The following is a 19,715-nucleotide window of genomic DNA, read 5'->3' on the forward strand; positions in this document are numbered from 1 at the left end:
GACCAGCGGGCTCTGGCGCAGGACCAGCGGCCTCTGGCGCAGGACCAACGGCCTCTGGCGCAGGACCAACGGCCTCTGGCGCAGGACCAACGGCCTCTGGCGCAGGACCAACGGCCTCTGGCGCAGGACCAACGGCCTCTGGCGCAGGATCAACGGGCTCTGGCGCAGGACTGGACGGGACCAGCACATCATGGGACTCGGGACTGGACGGGACCAGCACATCATGGGACTCAGAACTGGACGGGGCCAGCACATCATGGGACTCGGAACTGGACCGGCCCAGCACATCATGGGACTCGGAACTGGACCGGCCCAGCACATCATGGGACTCGGAACTGGACTCATGGGCCAGAGCTGATGTGCGTGTAGCCCACACAGACAGAATCGACGCAGACATCACAATACGCGCTCTGTCTGCTCGTGTGGACTCATGTGTGGTGTGCTCCAGAACAAACACCGGCTGAGGAACGGGAACAGTCTCTGGATCAGCAGACTTGGGCGGGCAGGCGATGGGCTCAGGCGCTGGCGGGCAGGCGATGGGCTCAGGCGCTGGCGGGCAGGCGATGGGCTCAGGCGCTGGCGGGCTTGGAACTGGCTTGAGTGGGAGATCTTCTACGAGGTAGTTGGATCCACACGCCCACAGCGTGTGATCCACAAACTCCAAGAAGGACATTTTTAGGTCATTTACCAGAATTATCTGGGCTAGCGGGTCTCTCAGACCACCCCAGAAACTCTGTTTCAGTTCCTCTTCATCCTGCAGAAGACGAGGACACGGGAACTGAAGTATAGTTGATTTATTTACAAACTGAACTTACAGGAACAGACAGAAACAAAAGAAACTCCAGGACTTCAAAAACACACAACCTTACATCGACGACGACCAACAAACACTGAGGGAAAACACAGGTCTTAAATGAACAGGGACTAATGGGATAATTAACAGAACACAGGTGAAGAAACTGAACACAAACGAGGAGCGGGAAAACTAACAGGACTAAACCAAAATCACAAAGACAGGGGGAAAACAAGATCTCAAAACTGAACTAATAATAGGACTAAACCAAAATCACAAAGACAGGGGAAACCAAGATCACAAAACAGAACTCAAACACATTGAAACATGACAATATGTAGGATTTCTGTTATTTTAAAAATTACAATTTGTCATATGCAACATTTCAAAATTATGAAATTTCGCACATTTGATCAATCAAAACAAACAAAAACACTGAAATCATCTACTTCATAAAGCAACTGAAAATGATTTATTTTAATATGATTTATTTTATGTGACTATAAGTACAAGTGTCTCTTGTATGTGGTATTGAATAAATACTGTAGATCATTTTTGTTACATAAACAATCTAAAATTTTATGTATTCTGTTTCTTTTGTTTCATGCAACTTAATATAACATCACTAAATATGAATAGTTTGGTTTAACTGAAAATAAAAATGAATTTATGACCTAAATACTTCCTCTATCCCATCACCATGTTTTTCATAAAATATCACAGAAATAAGACTGCATTTTTACGCAAATTCTACAACTGAATTAATATTTAATGACTTTAATACCAATCTCAATTCCTAGACTGCATTTGAATACGAAATTTGAACACACAGTCAAACTCCAGAAGTAGCATTTTATTGGTTATATAAGAATATTACACTTGATTTGATTTACAACAATTAGATATAAATATTTCTACATTAGCATGAGAACTTCTTCCTTCTATTGCTCTCTCTCTCTCTCTTTCTCGCTCTCCCAAACACACACACACACACACACACTTTTATCACAATTCATAATTAGTAAGCAAAAAGTAAACAATTAATGTAAGAAAATCCTTTGTTGGATCAAAACAAAGCCTTACTGTGTGTTTGTAAAAAGAAGGAACGTCACATAGTGAATATATTCGAGTCATTTTCATCATTCTCCTCTGGTTCATTGCTGCTCATGGAGATGGATTTGGCTGAGCTCTGTAATCGGTTCTCAGCCTTGCGTGTGTAGGGCCGAACCGCTCGAGGATGGTTCTGATGATGAGGCCATCTTATGTTGGACATGTGGTCCACAGAATGGACAAAAGCTTCTTGTCTCCTGTCCACTGGCTTCATCTGATTCAGCTTGCAGGAGGCGATGAGAGGTCTGCCTATGTCCAGCTCTTTGCTCTCAGTGAGACGTTCTTTCGTTTGTGTCTGGGTGTAGTGCAATTTCACCTTGATCACCAGAGATCCCTAAAAAGTTGCAGAGAACTTTGAATAAATTGCATTTTTTAAATGACTTTAAACAATATTTTTGACATCCATTTATAACGCATTTTTCTACATCAGTGGTTTTTCAATAGCAACAATAATTTCCCTACAATAAAACATTATTATGATGTGATATGATGTTATATGTCATATCACATATATCATACCACATCATATATTATCATATCATATATATATATATATATATATATATATAAAATATTATATTGCATTATAACATTGTATTATAACATATTATATAATGTATTTATATAATATTATATATGTTAACACTTTACAATAAGGTTTAATTTGTTAACATTTAGTTTACGTTTAGTACTAACGTTTAGTTAGTTTAGTTAGTTATGTTTTATTTCGGTCAACTTCAAAAGAAAAGGGAAAAAAGAAAAATAATTTAAAAACAAACATGGAAACAAAAATTAATTTACAATGTAAACAATAGTAAAAAAAAGAGAAAAGTTGCTTTAAAAAGTTGCTTAATCACTTGTAGTTAACATTAGTTAACTACACTTACAATAAACAATTCTACAGCATCTTATTATCTTATTTCATGTACATTTCTACACTTACTAATAATATTTTTTAAATCAAAAGTTGTATCGTTAACAATGAACAATTATATTTTTATTAACTAACATTAAGGTCAAGTAATGCTGTAAAAATATTCCTGCTCATAGTTAGTTCATGTTAACTAATGCATTAATGTTAACAAATCTGACCCTAAGTGGTACAAAATATAATATAATATAATATAAATGTTTGGTCTCTCTGTCCCACCACACAAAATGCATTGTGATATTTTTATTTTAAAAGTTAATAAGCCTTTTTATGTTGCTTTCCTAACAATGCATAATTAAATGCTGGGTTGCATTTTATCATTTGCATGTTACATGCTCTCCAGAATATAATATTCAGCAATAAAGACTGCACTGACACTACTGGATGAGAACTGAACTAAGCTAGACGATGAGATTACTGTGTTTTACAGAGCTGCTTTATAGCTGAACTGAACCCGTTTCATAATGGAAGAACTTTACACAGTTATTGAACGGAATTAAATTGAACCTGAACAATGACATTATTGTCTTTTTAGAGCTGCTTTACAGCAGAATTGAATTCTGTTTGCATCATTATATTAATTTTTTCCTGTTTATCACTGGGAAGCTGCTTTGAAATAATCTGTACCGTATAAAGCGCTATATAAATAAAAGTGTCTTGACTTGACAGAATAAACATGTGAGCCATTTTGGGTTTGTGATTGACCAGTTGGCAACCACGTCTTTTTAAACTGAACATGTATTTAATTTCATTTAACAATGTTTTCAAATGCATTTCAGATCTATTTGAAAGAGAAAACCTCCTTAAATGTACCTGGAGTCTTTGAAGGCAACATAATCTGAGGGTGCAGTCAGGAGTTTCACCAATGCTCACCAGGAGAGAGTCCATTTCTTCCGATCTGCCAGATGCTGAGAAAATGTCTTGTATTTGCTAAAAAAAACAAAAAAAAACATATCACCATTTAAACTGTAATCAAACAAACAGGCACTATAGAGCCAGGTAAAGTGACCGTCGTGCTGTTAATGTACCCAAGGAAGTATTAGACTTTTTCCCCCCTAGAGGTCAGTAGACTCACAGTTTTGTTTTAAAATCATCCTATTGTTCTTTCTTTCTGTTGAACTCCTCTGTTGAAAAAATATTTTGTGCTAATAAAACTGCAACAAAAACCATATCTATTTTCCTGTATGTATGTATGTATGTATGTATGTATGCATGTATATATATATATATATATATATATATATATATATATACATCAAGTGTATATATTATATATATATATATATATTTATTTATATTAATAAATAATGTAATAGTGTTCAGTGCCATTGCATGCATGAACCTCCATATTACAGTCATAAGTTTGGAGGAGTTTAAGAGGCCAATTCAAATACAAAACACAACGAAATCCGCTCTCTTTCCTCTTCTGGTCTCTCCCATCCCGACTCTCATATCCTCCTTCTCTATGCATGTGTATGTGTGTGTGTCAGCAAAAGAGGACATGAAAAGCTGTGACTTACTGGTTGACTCTCAAGAATCAGAGTGCAGTCCTGGGCCACGGCCTTTGTGTTCCTCACTACACCGAACACAACCAGGACGTTGGAAAAAAGGGCAGAGAAACTGAGCTCCACCTGAACACCACAGTGTTTAAAGTCCAGAAATCTGCGGCCAGGAAGAACTGCAGGAAACATCCCCATATATATATATATATATAAATACACAGCAATGTAAACTATATTCATTTACTTCACGAGACAAAAAATAGGAAACACACATGATAAAGACCATAAAGTAGATAAGTATATTATTAAGTACAGTATAACTATTATATGTGTAAAAAAAATAAAAAATAAGATGTTGTGCTATATTATACATAATATGCGCTGCTATATTATGACTATTTATAATAAAAGGCCTTGTACACTGCTATTCAAAAGTTTGAGGTTAGTAAGATTTTTCTTTTTCTTTAAAGAAATCCATAGTTTTATTTAGCAAGGATGCATTAAATTGATCAAATGTGACATTAAATACATGATATCAAATTTCAAATAAATGTTGTTCTTTGAAATGTTCTATTCATCAAAGAGACTTGTATCAGTGTAAATAGCAAGATGTACAAAACATTTATGTTTCCACAAAAAATATTAAGCAGCACAAATGTTTTCAACATTGATAATAAGAAATGTTTCTTCAGCAAATCATCTTATTAGAATGATTTCTGAAGGATCATGTGACACTGAAGACTTGAGTAATTTGCCATCACAGGAATAAATTAATTTTAACATATATAAAAATAAAAAACAGTTTCAAATTAAATTCAACAATAATTTTTTTTAAAAATACTGTTTTACTGTATTTTTGATGAAATAAATGCACCCTTATTGAGCATAAGAGACTTTTCAAAATATTTGAAAATAGTATCGACCCCAAACTTTCAAACAGTAGCGTACATAAAGAAATACAAACATTTAAACATATAACTCTCCTGTGGTCAATATAGTAATACTGTATATGCTGGTACATGCAAGCATGTGTAAAGTTGTCAGAATGCATGTTTCATATTTAAAAGACAGCTGTTTAAGTTTTAACTTGACAGATAAAAACTGTCACAGTCTAAAGTGAAAAATGGAATCAGTTTAAGTCAGCTCACTGGTGGTAATTTGTCACTTTTTAGGAGGAAATCCATTTCCTTTTAATGCAGACACATGGTTATGAATGATCCCTCACCGGAGCTCTAACCATGAGTCATACATCACTATCTAACCCACAAAAGCTACCAAAGAGGAAGTCACGAACTGTGATGTTACGGGTGATGGAGCACTTTTGAGTGTAGGCACCGACACAGACACAGACTTCTTTTCCATTGCATTCAAAATCTGCTTTATCATCACTGACGTTGAATATAGCATTCAAAGGGTTCACATCAGGAATCAAAAATAGAAATTTCCTTGATCTTTTTAAATAAAAGAGATCAATGTGTTATGTAAGTATAATGTACTGTAGCTTTCAAATAATCAAAACGAAAAGAAATATTTATTTCACATGTTAAGAACATTCTTTTAAATTAAGTTCTTAAAGGTACAGCAGTAAAACCAGTCCACTGATTTCTTAGTCAAAAGAGATCGTGGAAAATGATTAGGTACCATAAATCTAAAATATATTTTTTGGTACATGAGACCTTTACTCACATTATACACTACCAGCAAAAAGTTTGGAATAATTATGTTTTTTATATTTTTTCTCTTTTTTTGTCTCTTTTGTTCATGCACAAGGCTGCATTCATTTGATCAAAATACGGTAAAAATAGTAAAATATGATTACATTTTAAAACGTTTCCTTTTTAAATATATTTTCAAATATAATTTATTCCTGTGATGGTAAAGCAGCCATTAATCCAGGCTTCAGTGCCAAATGGTCCAGCAGAAATCATTATCATTTCTGTATGAAACAGATTGTGCTCCTTACTATTTGTGTGGAAATCATGATACATTACCACTCAAAAGTTTTCGGTAAGATTTTTTTAAAGAAAGAAAAAAAGAAAGAAAGAAATACTTTATTAGTATAAGTGGAATTCAGGTAGAAAATAAAGATGTAGGACATAAGGTTATTTCTGTATGTTTGTTTACACAAATACATGTAAGAAAAGGACCTCTGATGACAATATGAAGTTGTTTAAAAAAAAATAATTTAAAAAAAATCGAAATACCATTAGCCTGTTTCCAACAAGCATCCCGTCGCCGGAGCTCCATGGTGTGTCCGGACGCTTGCACAGGATCGGTCAAGGCCCGTGGCTCTGTCAGAGTGTGTCTGATCTCTACTACCTGCCTTCCACGTACCAGTGGGTCCTTTCCCAGATCTGGAAGAGAACAAAGCTTTCATTATAAACCACAGGGTACTTTTTCCAATAAGTAATAAATATATGATCTACACAGTTGCTGTCCCTTGTGCCATGTGATCAGTGGCCGTCAGACACTGAAACATGACGCAAACATGACTCGGCAAGTTGTTCAGTTAAATGGGAAGTTAAAAATTTTTAGAAACTTGCTAAAAGTAATGTAGCAATTCAAGCCCATTCAATCATCAGCATGTCCTGCTCTCAAATAAGAAGAATGGACTAGATGCTGTTTTTGAGTGCAGAAGGACTGTTAAAAAATTGACACGATTTTACGATTGTAATGTCACAAAATAATGCCTACAATTTGAAATCTGTAAAAGCTTGGTCATTTTCTACAGTACCAGAACAGAACACTGTAAAACAAAAACATATTGCATTTCATTGTGTGACAAAGTGATAAAAAAAATTCCACCACAAATTTTTAATAAATGAGTAAAAATGTACTGTATAATAATATTAGATCATATTTATTTATTTATATCTATATTTTATATGTTTTTATATTTATATTGCTAATCATTTTTTTATATTTTATTTTTATTTATTTAACATTTATACTACAGTTTAAAGGTTTGGAGTCAGTAAGAGTTTTTTGCCAGCAAGGATGCATTACACTGGTCAAAGTTTACAGCAAAGCATTTATAATGTTACAAAATATTTTGTTTTCATATAAATTCTGTTCTTTTGAGCTTTCTATTCATCAGAAAATCCTGAGAAAAAAATCTATCACAGTTTCCCCAAAAATATTAAGGAACTGTTTTCAACATTAATAATAATAATATATTAAAATAGAAAACAATTACTTTAAATTGTAGGAATATTTCACAATATTACTGTTTTGCTGTATTTCTGATCAAATAAATTTAGCCTCTGTGATCATTAGAGGCTTCTTTCAAAAACAATAAAAGATCTTACCAAATTTATTAACCAGTTGGGTTGCACTATTTTGATGGTCCCCTTTAGACACTCTGTCGACTATAAGTAATGTTTTACCTACATGTCAACTGACTCTTATTAGAGTATAAGTTGAGTATTAGTATACTGTTAGGGGTAGAGTTAGGGTTGGTAGAATAAAGGGGTTCGGGTTAGTAGAATAAGTTGACATGTATTTGTAAAGTTACTTCTAGTCAGTAAATGCCTGTTAAAGGAGCATCAAAATAAAGTATTAGCAGATATTAAGCTAATAGTCTACAAATACTCTAATGAGAGTTAGTTGACATGTAGTTGCAACGTTACTCAATAGTCAACAGCAGTGCCGTTTCTAAACTTCTGAGGGCCATAAGCAAAACTTTGTGATGGAGACCCTGTCAGTGCGCTCATAAAAACCCCAAAATGACCCCCAACCCTTTAATCTGTTCTTTCAGAGAAGTTTCACGGTCAACAAACAACTAAGTTGAAGCACTCAGTAATACAATAAAAAATAAAGAAAATTTTGCCTACTAAAAAAATAGCCATTGATCAAAATAAAATACATTGATTCTTATAAAAGTTACTAAAGTAATTTAGTGAAGAGCAGTGAATGACTCATGTTTCCTTTCGTTGTTTGATTAACATTAAATGGCAGACAGCAGCAGGTTTATTAGGCTGCTGTCACTTTAAGACTAAATGCACAGATCTAATACACTGACAAGCATTCGATTACTTCCCAACTGTTTAGACCTACGTTCACTTACATTAAGACATAACTGACTGTGTTTAAGTGAAAACTCCCCAAGACAGACATGTTGACATGCTTTTGTGTGTATTTGTCAGTTTAAGTGCACACCTGAAGCCCAAAGTAGCCTATACTTGTCCTTATTTCGCTTCGTCCTGGAGTGTGCGCACAGAAAGACACTCGCAGCTCAATACGCTTTTGACTCTTTTTTAGTATCGAGCACGTCCAGCAGGAGATTATATAATTCGACAAGTTACACGATTTGACTGATTTGTATGTTACATAGGAAGGGTGACAGCTCACCGATTTAAAGGAACGGAACCAAATGCAGCATTGTGTTTTTATAATCGCTGGAAGACAAAATTAAAAAATGAAACTAAAACTAAAACGTACTAAATCGTACATATTTTGTACTACTTCTACTGAAGAAAACCCCCAACTATATCAGTACAGAAACCAGTAGCCAGGAATATACTGTAAATCCACACTAAAATGCTTTACAGCGCAATGCCGTAAGTTATGCTTCACAGTAGCCAGTGCCGAAGCATTGATTTATGACGTTATTGAGGAAGGAAGTAGTCTCGTACTTGTGGGCATGACAAACACAGTGATAACGGCCGTGGGAAAGGGTGCAGACAGAGCAACAAGCATACGAGACAGGAGCAGGGGGGTAAGTGGGGCAAACCAGCAGCCGTCCCAGGTTAAGCGCTCTCAAATTTCCCCCACCTGAGCACAGCACCCAGAGAATGAGGTCACATGCCTTGGCAGCTACAATATAAAAAGCCAAGAGCTGTTACCCAATCAAACAACCAAATAAGCCCTCTGCAGGGAGAGAGGGGATTATCTCAACCCTTAAAACATAAATCCACGTTCACACCATGCCGTAGAGGGTACGGATCAAGGAAGGAAACCGATGTCTGGCATACAGTATTTGTCAACCAGTTGTTGGTTTCATAAGGGCTCCAAGTATAAATCCGCTAATGATCAAAAGTACTGAAAGACACTGTGACCTTGTTCACTACATCTCACAACATGGGTGAAGTATGATGCAATATGTTGTTATTATAGTGCTTACAAGGAAGCTGTCAGAAAGTCCGTCCCGGAACGGAAAACAGCAGCGGTTTCTGACGGACTGGTATCAGAGTTGCTACTTCCAGCAGACTTGCTCTACCTTATATTGTTCAATGTTGTGCGTTCATGCAATAAATGTTAGTAATTATGTGAATATTGTTTAGTCAACACCTGTTATTGTGAATGTCAAATGTTTAACAAATGACGATCGCGATATGCAAAGAGACGCTAATCCTATGATCACGTTGAGTTAACACGTGCTGTTATTATATGCTGCTATCATGCTGTATATTGGTGTTTATCTTATCATATAATGTTTATTTGTTATCTGACAGTTGAGTATTCATTTATGATGACTGTTTAGTCAGTTTTTGATACTTTGTGAGGTAATTTCTGTATATTGTATTCATACTGAATTCCTGTATTCTACAGACCACAAGACAACGTGATAACATCACATAACTTTCCCTACCATCCTGAGATTGTAAATGGATTTCACTTACTGCCTGACAAGTGCTATTAAAGAGAAGTTTGACGAAGGTATACTTCTCCTGTGCCCTGATTCTCTTACCGGAATCACTGTCCATAATTGTCCGCCTACAGAACTGTAAATTCACAAAGGTCGCCAGAGGTGCTACTCTGCAACAGAAGCGCTGTTTTTCTATAGATCAAATGCTCTGGTAAGTGTTTGATCTGAACTTCTAACCCTATGAATCATTTAGCTAAATCATCGCATTTTGAAGTTTAATAATTACATTATCGTGTCAAGATTCCCCTATGATGCCCTATATGAAATCCATTTTATTTTTTCCCAATTTCGGTTTCATTTTATCCATGTGATTTATGGTATACTTTATCACTTAGTATACATTATACTTTTGTATACTTTATGGTCATTTTTTGTTCTTCCTTGTCATCTTTGTTTCTCAGAAATCGGGTAATGTGCCTTTAAGATTTGGAACAGAAGAGTGCTGGTAGGAGCACTCACCCTCAGAGACCTGCTCCAAGACACGGGTCACCCTCTCGGGCTGTAAGACATGTTTGTTCAGGTACTTGGTGAAGATCCCTTTGCTTTTGCCACCATCCTGGACCTCGAAAGCCTCAGCATCTTCACTCCTGTAGGAGCAAAACAGCATGAGTACACAAGAAGAACACAATCATTGTTGTTTTCAATGTTTTGATTAAGGCTTAGAAGAATTGACAGTTATGACAGTACTTACGTAGCGTACCCGTACACAGTGTTTCCCAGAGGAGCCAAAGGCTTAATTTCAGAGGGAGGACCTTTTTGTTTGTACCTGGAGGATATAAAATAGCAAAAACGTTGAACAGTGTAGCAGTGTGCCAAATTATTATCTTTTAACATTTCCGAAACTATTCCAGAATCTGGAATTCAAGATACTTTTATTTGCTTTCTGGCAAACAATAAGCTGCACAAGTTCCTTTTGGTTTTCTACAGGCCTACCATTTCCTGCAGGTGTCCAGGAGAATGATGTTGAGCTGGGCTTTTCTCTCCTGCATACTGTGCATCACTCTCTGTACGCACACACAGTTTTCAGTGCGGTAGGGTCGCGGAGCGTCAATGGCCACCAGGTAATTTCTGCCGGAGTGCTCGTAGCCATGGCCAGCATAGTAAAAAACAGCTGGGGAAAGAGAAAGTGGCGTTGTAATGGCCTACAATATTGCGCAATATGTTTCTTTCCTTCTCTGATTGAGTTCCTTACTCTTATGTACAACATAACCTTTTATTTTAAATATTACTTAAAAATGAAAATTCTGTCATCATCTTCACACCCTCATGACATTTCAAACCTGTATGACTTTCTTTGTTCCAAAGGAACACAAAAGAATTTTTTTTGTAGAATGTCCAAGTCACTCTTTTCGATTTAATCACAGTGAATATGGAGTGGGAAGTTCTGGCTGTGATCTTTTGACGAATCGCAAATGAAAGAACACAGACGCAGCCGGATCATTTCCCAAATGACCAACACAATCTACCAAGAGCAGTGCAAAATAGAGTTTTGGGCGTTAAATAATGGTGCAAATACCAGTTAATTGACGAGTGCAAACCTTAGTAAACCACCTTGCATGATTCATTTGAATATCTCCTCTCAGAAATTTTGCATCTGAAAGGGAAACAAATGCATATGTAAGAAGGTCAGCCACAAAAATTGTGTCCACACCTTTTCAGCGTTAATTCAGTAAATCTGACAGGAGTTTTTTAACGCATAAAGAAGGTTTGCGCTGGTGCAAGCTGTTAGTAAATCTGGCCCCAAGTCTTCTTAATCCAAGACTGCTTTATTCGAGGCATTTATTACTGAAGCGCTTGATGCATTCATGAAACAATCGTTTCATTGAATAGATACTTTCATGAACCTGACTTCTCAGCTTTTTTCATTAACTCTTTTGATTAACTTTTTAAGTTAATGAAAACAGCTAAGAAGTCAGGTTCAAGAAAGGTTTCAATGAAACGATTGTTCCAGTTCACAAAACCAACAACTCATTGATTCGTTCGCACTGGAGTCAAAGATTATAAGTGACTAACAACATAAACGTCAGCTTGCTCATGACAACATACTTTGGAAGATTTAGAATAGGCCTATATCACATGAGCCGTTTTACGATCCTATTACAAGGCGTTTATGTTCTTTTTTGAAGCTTGACAGCTTCAAATGGGCAAAAATTTACATTTTGTCCTTTACAGAAGAAATTAATAAAGTCATTGAGGTTTGCCAAGACACGAGGGTGAGTAAATGATGACAGAATCTTGATTACACAATTTTACTTGCAGTATTTCATATTTTGATGCTGTGAGTGACTAACCACTGCTATTAAAGCGGTTATCAGCATTTCATATTTAAATATTGCTATAATTAGGGGGAAATAATAGCAGTGAAATCTAACCCACATTCTGTACACAGCAATACAGAGGCATGAATACATACAGAGTTGACCAATAACTAAACACTTTCCATTTTACTATTTTCATTATGAAGCAGGTTACAAAACGAGTCTAAAAATGAAATTCCTATGCGAGTTAGCTGAATAACCTATATAAATCTGTTGGCTAGAAACATTATACCACAACTATTTCTGCAGACAAAAGCAGCAGGGCACACTCTGGCCCACACATTTATTATCAGCCAATCAACATACTGATGTTATTCTGGAAAAAGTCCTTTGGCTGAAAGTGCTGTGGTTTTTTTTTTTTTTTACCCATGACATTCACTGATATTGTATCACCGGAAAACAAAGCCTTTTTTTTCCATTCAGATGGAACTTCCTCTAACTCGTCACTGAGATGTTTGTTAAGCAACACTAAAATGTTTTTTTTTCTGAAGAATTTCAAATAGATTGTGTATTATCCACCACCATCTCAACAATTTCCAACAGAAAACAGGTAGAGGTATGAGTTACACTGCTAACCGCAGGTTCAAAGTGAGAAATGCCGAAGATTAAAATAAGCGTGGTATTGCACACTGCAACAATTTTTGCAGCCAGGAACCTGAAACTTTAACCACAAATCAAGAAATTGCCCTGAGTATAAAACCTACACCCTGTGAGAAAAATTATTTTACAGTTAAAGGAGTCATGAAGCACACCAGACATTTCCTAGAGGCTCCTCGAGCAAACCCACAGCATGTGACTCACCATACACTCCAGGGTCCAAGAGCTGCAAGAACTTGTCAATGGCAGCCTGCATTTCCTGAAGGGTGAGATCAAGCAGAGAGACCACTCTAAAGCCAAGCTGTTGCAGAAGATTGGCCAGCTCATGGACATCCATGGTAGGGGCCATCAGACCAGGATGGTGGTTGTAGTTCAGGTTCCCAATCAGTAATGCCACTTTGTCAGTTGCTTAGAGAAAGAATATTACATTTTTTTTAAATATATATTTTTTAATAATACTTTTTTTAATTGTTTTTATTTCTTTATTATATTTTTATATTTTATTATAAAACTAATTTAGATAATACTATCTAAACTTAAAGTAATATATATATATATATATATATATATATATATATATTACTTTAAGTATTATCTAAATAAGTTTTATAATACAATATAAATATAGTAAAAACATAATAAAAAAAATATATATATATGTTTTAATCGAGTTAATATTATATTTATATTGTATTATAAAACTTATTTAGATAATACTTAAAGTAATAATATATATATAGTATTATCTAAATTAGTTTTATAATAAAATATAAAAAATAAAAAACAATTAAAAAAGATTTTTATACATATACTTTTTTTAATTATGTTTTTATTATATTTATATTTCATTATAAAACTTATTTAGATAATACTTTATACATATATATATATATATATATATATATATATATATATATATATAGTTTTATTTAATTTATTAATTATGTTGTTTTCAGGTAATAAGTATGTTATTGGGTATTAAAGTAATTTACAAACACACACACGCACACGTATATATATATATATATATATATATATATATATATAAATAAATCATGTATAACTTTGATGAAAGGTTTTGATATATATATATATATATATATATATATATATATATATATATATATATATACACACACAACCACAGACACGCACACACATATATATATATATATATATTTATATACCGTGAGAATCTTACACGAAAGACAGTGTATTTTTTTGTGGGGGAAATATTAAAGGTGGGAGTATTGTGCAACACAGATCTACACAAGTCTATTTTTACTGACATGAGCTGAAAAAATCTTTCATCTGTGACCTACCCATAAGAGTGGCCGTTGGTAGTAGATCTGGAGGCGCTGTGGGGGAAACCAGAGGAAAAAGTTTTGGTGAAAGTTGAAAGAAAATAAAAATTGTTACCATTCTACTGGATGTTATCATTAATGCCATATCTTGTGCTTTTTTTACACTAGTTTCACAACGGGGAAAAACCTCTCAGAACGCTCACATTATTTATGTTCCGTAATGTGACGTGAAAAAGGGAAGCTCCTATTGATTTGGTTTCAGTCTAACTTTAGTTGGACTCTTATATATCTAGGGACCCATTTAGACTCAAAATACAGTTCAGTTCCTGATTGTCTTTAACTCCTACCAATTGTGGAAAGTACCAGTAATTTTAAACTATAGTGGAACTACAATGAGCACAAAGAATTTTTCAGAGATAAAGACTGGATGGTTTCCTTTATTTAGGTTTTCTAAATTGCTTTTCGGTCTGACAGTGTAAATGAACAAGTCACATCGAATCATGATGGCAAAAAGTGAAAAATACAAATGTTGTAAATTGCCTTTTTCCAGGATTGTCAATTGTAATGCATTAATTAAGTGCAGTTGATTATTTAAAAAATAATTACATCATGTCAAGTGAACCATAAATACATTTTGTAATAAGTAAAATAAAAAAACTTTTTGCAAATACAAAAAACTATTTTATTTTTTCATGTTTAAATAAACATGGACATTTTACAAATGTGGCAGTGACGCTGAAAAAAAAACAAAAATAATTACAAAAAACAAAAAACATGTTCTTTGTGAACGGCCCTTAAAGTCTTGGACAAACACTGTTGGAACCAAAATGGAAGGCTATGGACTGTAGGCCAATGATAGGCTTGAAACGCTTGACATAAACAGCCATTGGCGGCTCTTACCAATCTCAATCTCAGCTGCTTCAGACCATCTCTCCTCCAAAATATTTGACACAGCGCAGAGGTATGAACCAGCAGTGTCTACGTTGGCATTTTCTATCTAAACAAAGAAGACCAAATGCAAAACATGATTATTTTAGGCAGCTTACAACTTCCACAACATGTGCCACTGAGTCAATCTTAACCAAATTTAAAAGCAATGACCCGTGTAACCCGAACCCAACTTGCACATAAAAATGTATCAATATGATAACAAAACAGCTAGAAACAAAGAATGTTACAGTAGCCTCACCGTGAGTGTTTCTGTAGTCTTTTTAGCAAGCATGCAACCGTTTCTGTACCACTGGTAGGCAGGCGCAGGCTTTCCAAAAGCTGTGCATTTGAGAGTGATAGTCTCCCTTGGTTTTACTGTTTGGCTTATTGGGTGAATGACTATATGGGGTTCCCCTCTCCATGAATTAGAAACACCTAAACACAATGCATCACGTTATCTAACAGATACTAGTCAATAATGCATATGTGGATGAATAATAACACGGGGTTCATGGACTTAAGGCCAGATATTTAATACAGATGCTAATAAAAAAGCTTAATGAAGACAAGATATTGGAAAGTACCTGGTTCGTCTAGGATTCGCACTTTTACCCATTCTGTGAACTGATAGTTACAGAACAGGTCGCTCACTCTACAAATATATTTGTCAGATCTCTGGAGAGTGACGGTGAGCTCAGGCTCTGTCCCACCTTCCACCTGAAAAGATGAAGAATAATGTTATTTGATACCTTTAGGTATATATTCTTCACAATATTGATAAAATTATTTACAAGTGGGGAAAAAAGTGTTGGGGAAAGTTGTTTTTTAAAGTAATTCTTACTACATAAAAAAAGTAAATTACTGTGTTATGTTACTTTCCATAAAAAGTTTTTTTTGGCTGGGTGGAAACTTTCCACTTGGGCTGGGCTTGCTTTGACTTTTTTTTCCGAAAAAAAAAAAGTTCTGTTTTTGGGGAATGTAAGGCCCTGTCACACATTTTTACTTCAGCAACAAAATCAAAACAATTAAACACAAATGTGCTGTATATCTAAAGTCATTTTGGATAATTAATATGGCTGAATTGGATGATCAAATGTCAGCAGCACACACATTGGTTAATAAAGTGAGATTAAATACATAAAGTATATTTGTATTATTTAACATAATTAATAATTCAGGTTTGAGTAATATTCTGAGTTTGCAGTTTCACCGTTTTTATTCATTTTGAGGAATACTGAATCTGTTTTTGTGCAAGTGAGATGAATAAATGCATGTTCACATTTAGTCTAGATCTACAATGACCATCATGTTCACACACAACACTTCAGCACTTACTCCTTATTGCTTTAAATTTAAAAGTAATGCGTTACTTTACTCGCTACTTGAAAAAAGTAATCTGATTACGTAGCTCACATTACTTGTAATGCAATAACCCCAACACTGGATATAAAGGTTACAAACCTCTGACTGTTGTTTATCAAACCACTGATACTTCAATGAACCAGTGCCTATTGCTCGAACACTTAAGGTCACCTCATGGTTTGGTGGTACACACAAAGACACTGGCTGCTGCAGAATAACAACTTCTGCTCAAAAAATATATAATTGTATATATTAGACAGTAGACAAACATTATATAATAGTTAGTTACACATAAAAATACGAATATACACACCAGTTAGCATGACTGTCTGCGCTACTCTTTAGTGTGGAAGGGCCGAGACCGCAATAGTGTTGCTCTTTTAAGATAGTCAGTCATTTCAGAATATGACCACCTGTGTAAAAAGAAAACAGAAGTATGAATAGTGGCCATTACAACAAAAGTAGCATTCAAAATCCAAACAATGAACCATTGAGACTGGTTAAGCAATCCAGTGTTTAGACGTTAACTTAACACAGAGTGTCCAAGGACTAAATGTTAAATACCTAAACCTATCTTGATTCCAACAGTGTTTGTACAGTCAATCCATGCAGAAATTTTAATATAGAGAGAGTGCGTCAGCAAATTTGAAATTACTAGGTTTATGATCTGTTGTTTTATCAGTGAATAGAATGCAGAAATGCAGATTAGGTCTTAAAAGTTGTCATTCTGAAAATGTCATTCTTCAAAAAGACACAACTGCTTCAATACAATAAAAATACCTTAATGCATTAGGAATTATATCAGCTTATGATTTTTATGTATACTAATATTTAAGTAATTCTCTGACATGAGACTGGGGCAAGTTGTCACCCTTTTAATAGTAAATTTACTTTTGAAAGTCAATTTCTGTGTGCTGTTGTCCCATACTATACCTTGAAGCATAGCTATAAAATAATATTGAATCATTTTTGCTCTTTTGAAGAAAAAAAAACTATACAGTTCTATAATAGACATGTTGACTTTTTGTAACAACATCCACCCATTTTTGCCAACAGATATTTCAATTAATAAATTGTATAAACTTTAAACAACTTGCTCCAATTTATATTTTTGACAAATACTCCTGTTCTGAAACCACAACCCTTCAGTTAAAATCTGTCTTCATTACATGGATGGCTCGTGTCTGAAACATGTATGTCAGTGTGGTTTAAGCCTACTTGTTTACAGTATAGGAGAAAAAGGATATAGGCTATATGGACATTTTAGGTTTTTTTTGCGGAAATAATTCACAAAACGACTTATTTAAGGGTGAACTGTGAACGTTTGACTCAAAACCTTAAAAGTTCCTGAAGCATTGCCATTTGAAACAACTTCCCTAAAAGTGACAACCAACCCCGGACGGTAACAGCATCTAGTTTGTGTCGTCGTTCGGTGTTACACTCACCTGTCCTAGTGCTCATTCCTAAACCTCCTCATGCAAACCAGCACAGAGCGTCAGCTGTATCGACGTGTGGATATTCAACATGATACTCATTTAGTTTGGGTGAAACATAAATGGTTTCCCGTAATAATGACAGCCTGGCCCTCCCACTACCGCTGTGCTCAGTGTAGTTGCGCCCACAAACATCTGCACATTGAGCAGCTGGTACAGTATCTTGTAAAAATATATATTTAGGGCCCGAGCACCGATGGTGAGAGGACCCTATTGGAATTGCTCCGTTTATTATTATTTATTCTTCCTCTAGTTAATGGCAGGTTGACGACATATTGAAAGTGATTTAAAAGCTGCAAAGATGATAGATTATTGATCTGACATATGTGATTGGTTTAAACTTAATTTGGTAGGCTATTTGAGTTTACTAGAAATTACATAACTTTTGGTATAGAATAATTGAAGATGTATATTAAGTTTTTATTGAATATTTTTATTTCAGGGAAATTTTATATTCATAAATGTAGGTTATGTGCCTTAAAACATAGCCACTGTTTTCTGTTTTTTTTTTTTTTTTTTTTATAAATTTAATACATTTATACTTTGAGTTTAAAAAAAGAAAGAAAAAAAGACCATGATATCTAATCTGTTTTTGTTTTTGTTTTTTTGCTTATTACAGTGTAATTGTATTTTTTGTGCAGTTGTGCTGTTCTTTTGTCCTTTTTGTATTTTATTACCTTGTTGTATTTGTATTAAAGATTAAAGATACACTATAGCCTATGTAACATTTTTGTTGTTCAAAAGAAAAAACAAACGAGTCAATACATCATCAATACTTATTCCAAAACTCGTTTGACCTGTTGGGATGGTTTTAGCGGGAAATTACATTGCATGTGCGTGTCTCGTCATATCCGTAAATAGAGAAAAGTTGCTCCATATGTGTGGGAGTCACATAGGATAGTTGGCACTTGGCAGAGAAGTTTGACATTAAACATGCTAAATCTCGAACCTCCTGGCAATCACACAGGAGAGTCTCTCGGCAAAAAGAGAACAAGATCCATAGAAATGTATTTCTTTATTTAATATAGATCATGGAAAGTGACAGAGCTTGTAATAAAATGAGAATCAGCATTGAGTAAGGTATTTATTGAACAGATAAATTGCCATGCAATGGTGTTCGACTTGAAGTGGCTCAGCAATCGGTGTAGGCCTATGACAGCGCTGCTTCTAGACGAACACACCAAATATCTATTGTGAATAGTCATATCCATTCCCACAGTCAAGCAGAGCCAAACCACAACCAAAACAATGTTCTTCCGCAAAATACATGCAGTTTTATTATATAGTGTACCTTTAATTGATAATATTATTCGAAGAAAATTTAAAAAGTTTTTTTTTGCCTCTAAGTTTGTATCACAAATCCCTAATTTGGTGTCCAATTCAAATCCAGAGTTAATTATTTGTGAATTGAGTGACTTAAAGGGATAGTTCACCCAAAAAGGAAAATTCTGTCAGTACTCAATAATTACTCACCCTCATGTTGTTCCAACCCGTAAGACCTTCGTTCATCTTCGGAACACGAATTAAGATATTTTTGATTAAATCTGAGAGCAGGATCACTCCTCCATAGGCTTCTTAAGGGATTGACACTTGCCAGCCCCGAAAAGTTATTAAAGACATCATCAAAATAGTCCAAGTGACTACAGTGGCTCAATCTTAAGTTTATCAAGCGACGAGAATACTTTTTGTGCGCAAAAACAAACAAAAATAACAACTTTATTTCAACTA

The 19,715-nt window shown here is 34.8% G+C and overlaps 1 protein-coding gene across 1 annotated transcript; it reads right to left on the bottom strand.

Moving 5' to 3' along the window:
• Positions 1–1,631: 1,631 nt before the first annotated feature.
• malt3 (MALT paracaspase 3) lies at positions 1,632–18,124 on the bottom strand. Its single transcript, XM_077194448.1, has 15 exons — positions 17,940–18,124; positions 16,808–16,907; positions 16,594–16,718; positions 15,717–15,849; positions 15,392–15,567; positions 15,103–15,199; positions 14,221–14,256; positions 13,103–13,306; positions 10,917–11,094; positions 10,675–10,749; positions 10,443–10,570; positions 6,541–6,690; positions 4,355–4,512; positions 3,648–3,764; positions 1,632–2,237 (listed from the first exon to the last, which is right to left on the bottom strand). Exons 2-15 carry the CDS (start codon positions 16,815–16,817, stop codon positions 1,902–1,904), a joined length of 1,923 nt encoding a protein of 640 aa, XP_077050563.1. The 5' UTR covers positions 16,818–16,907; positions 17,940–18,124; the 3' UTR covers positions 1,632–1,901.
• Positions 18,125–19,715: the final 1,591 nt, after the last annotated feature.

The sequence above is a fragment of the Siphateles boraxobius genome, unplaced genomic scaffold, assembly GCF_051911475.1.
Source record: "Siphateles boraxobius isolate OS27281-9 unplaced genomic scaffold, OSU_SipBor_1 32, whole genome shotgun sequence".
NCBI lineage: Eukaryota > Metazoa > Chordata > Actinopteri > Cypriniformes > Leuciscidae > Siphateles > Siphateles boraxobius.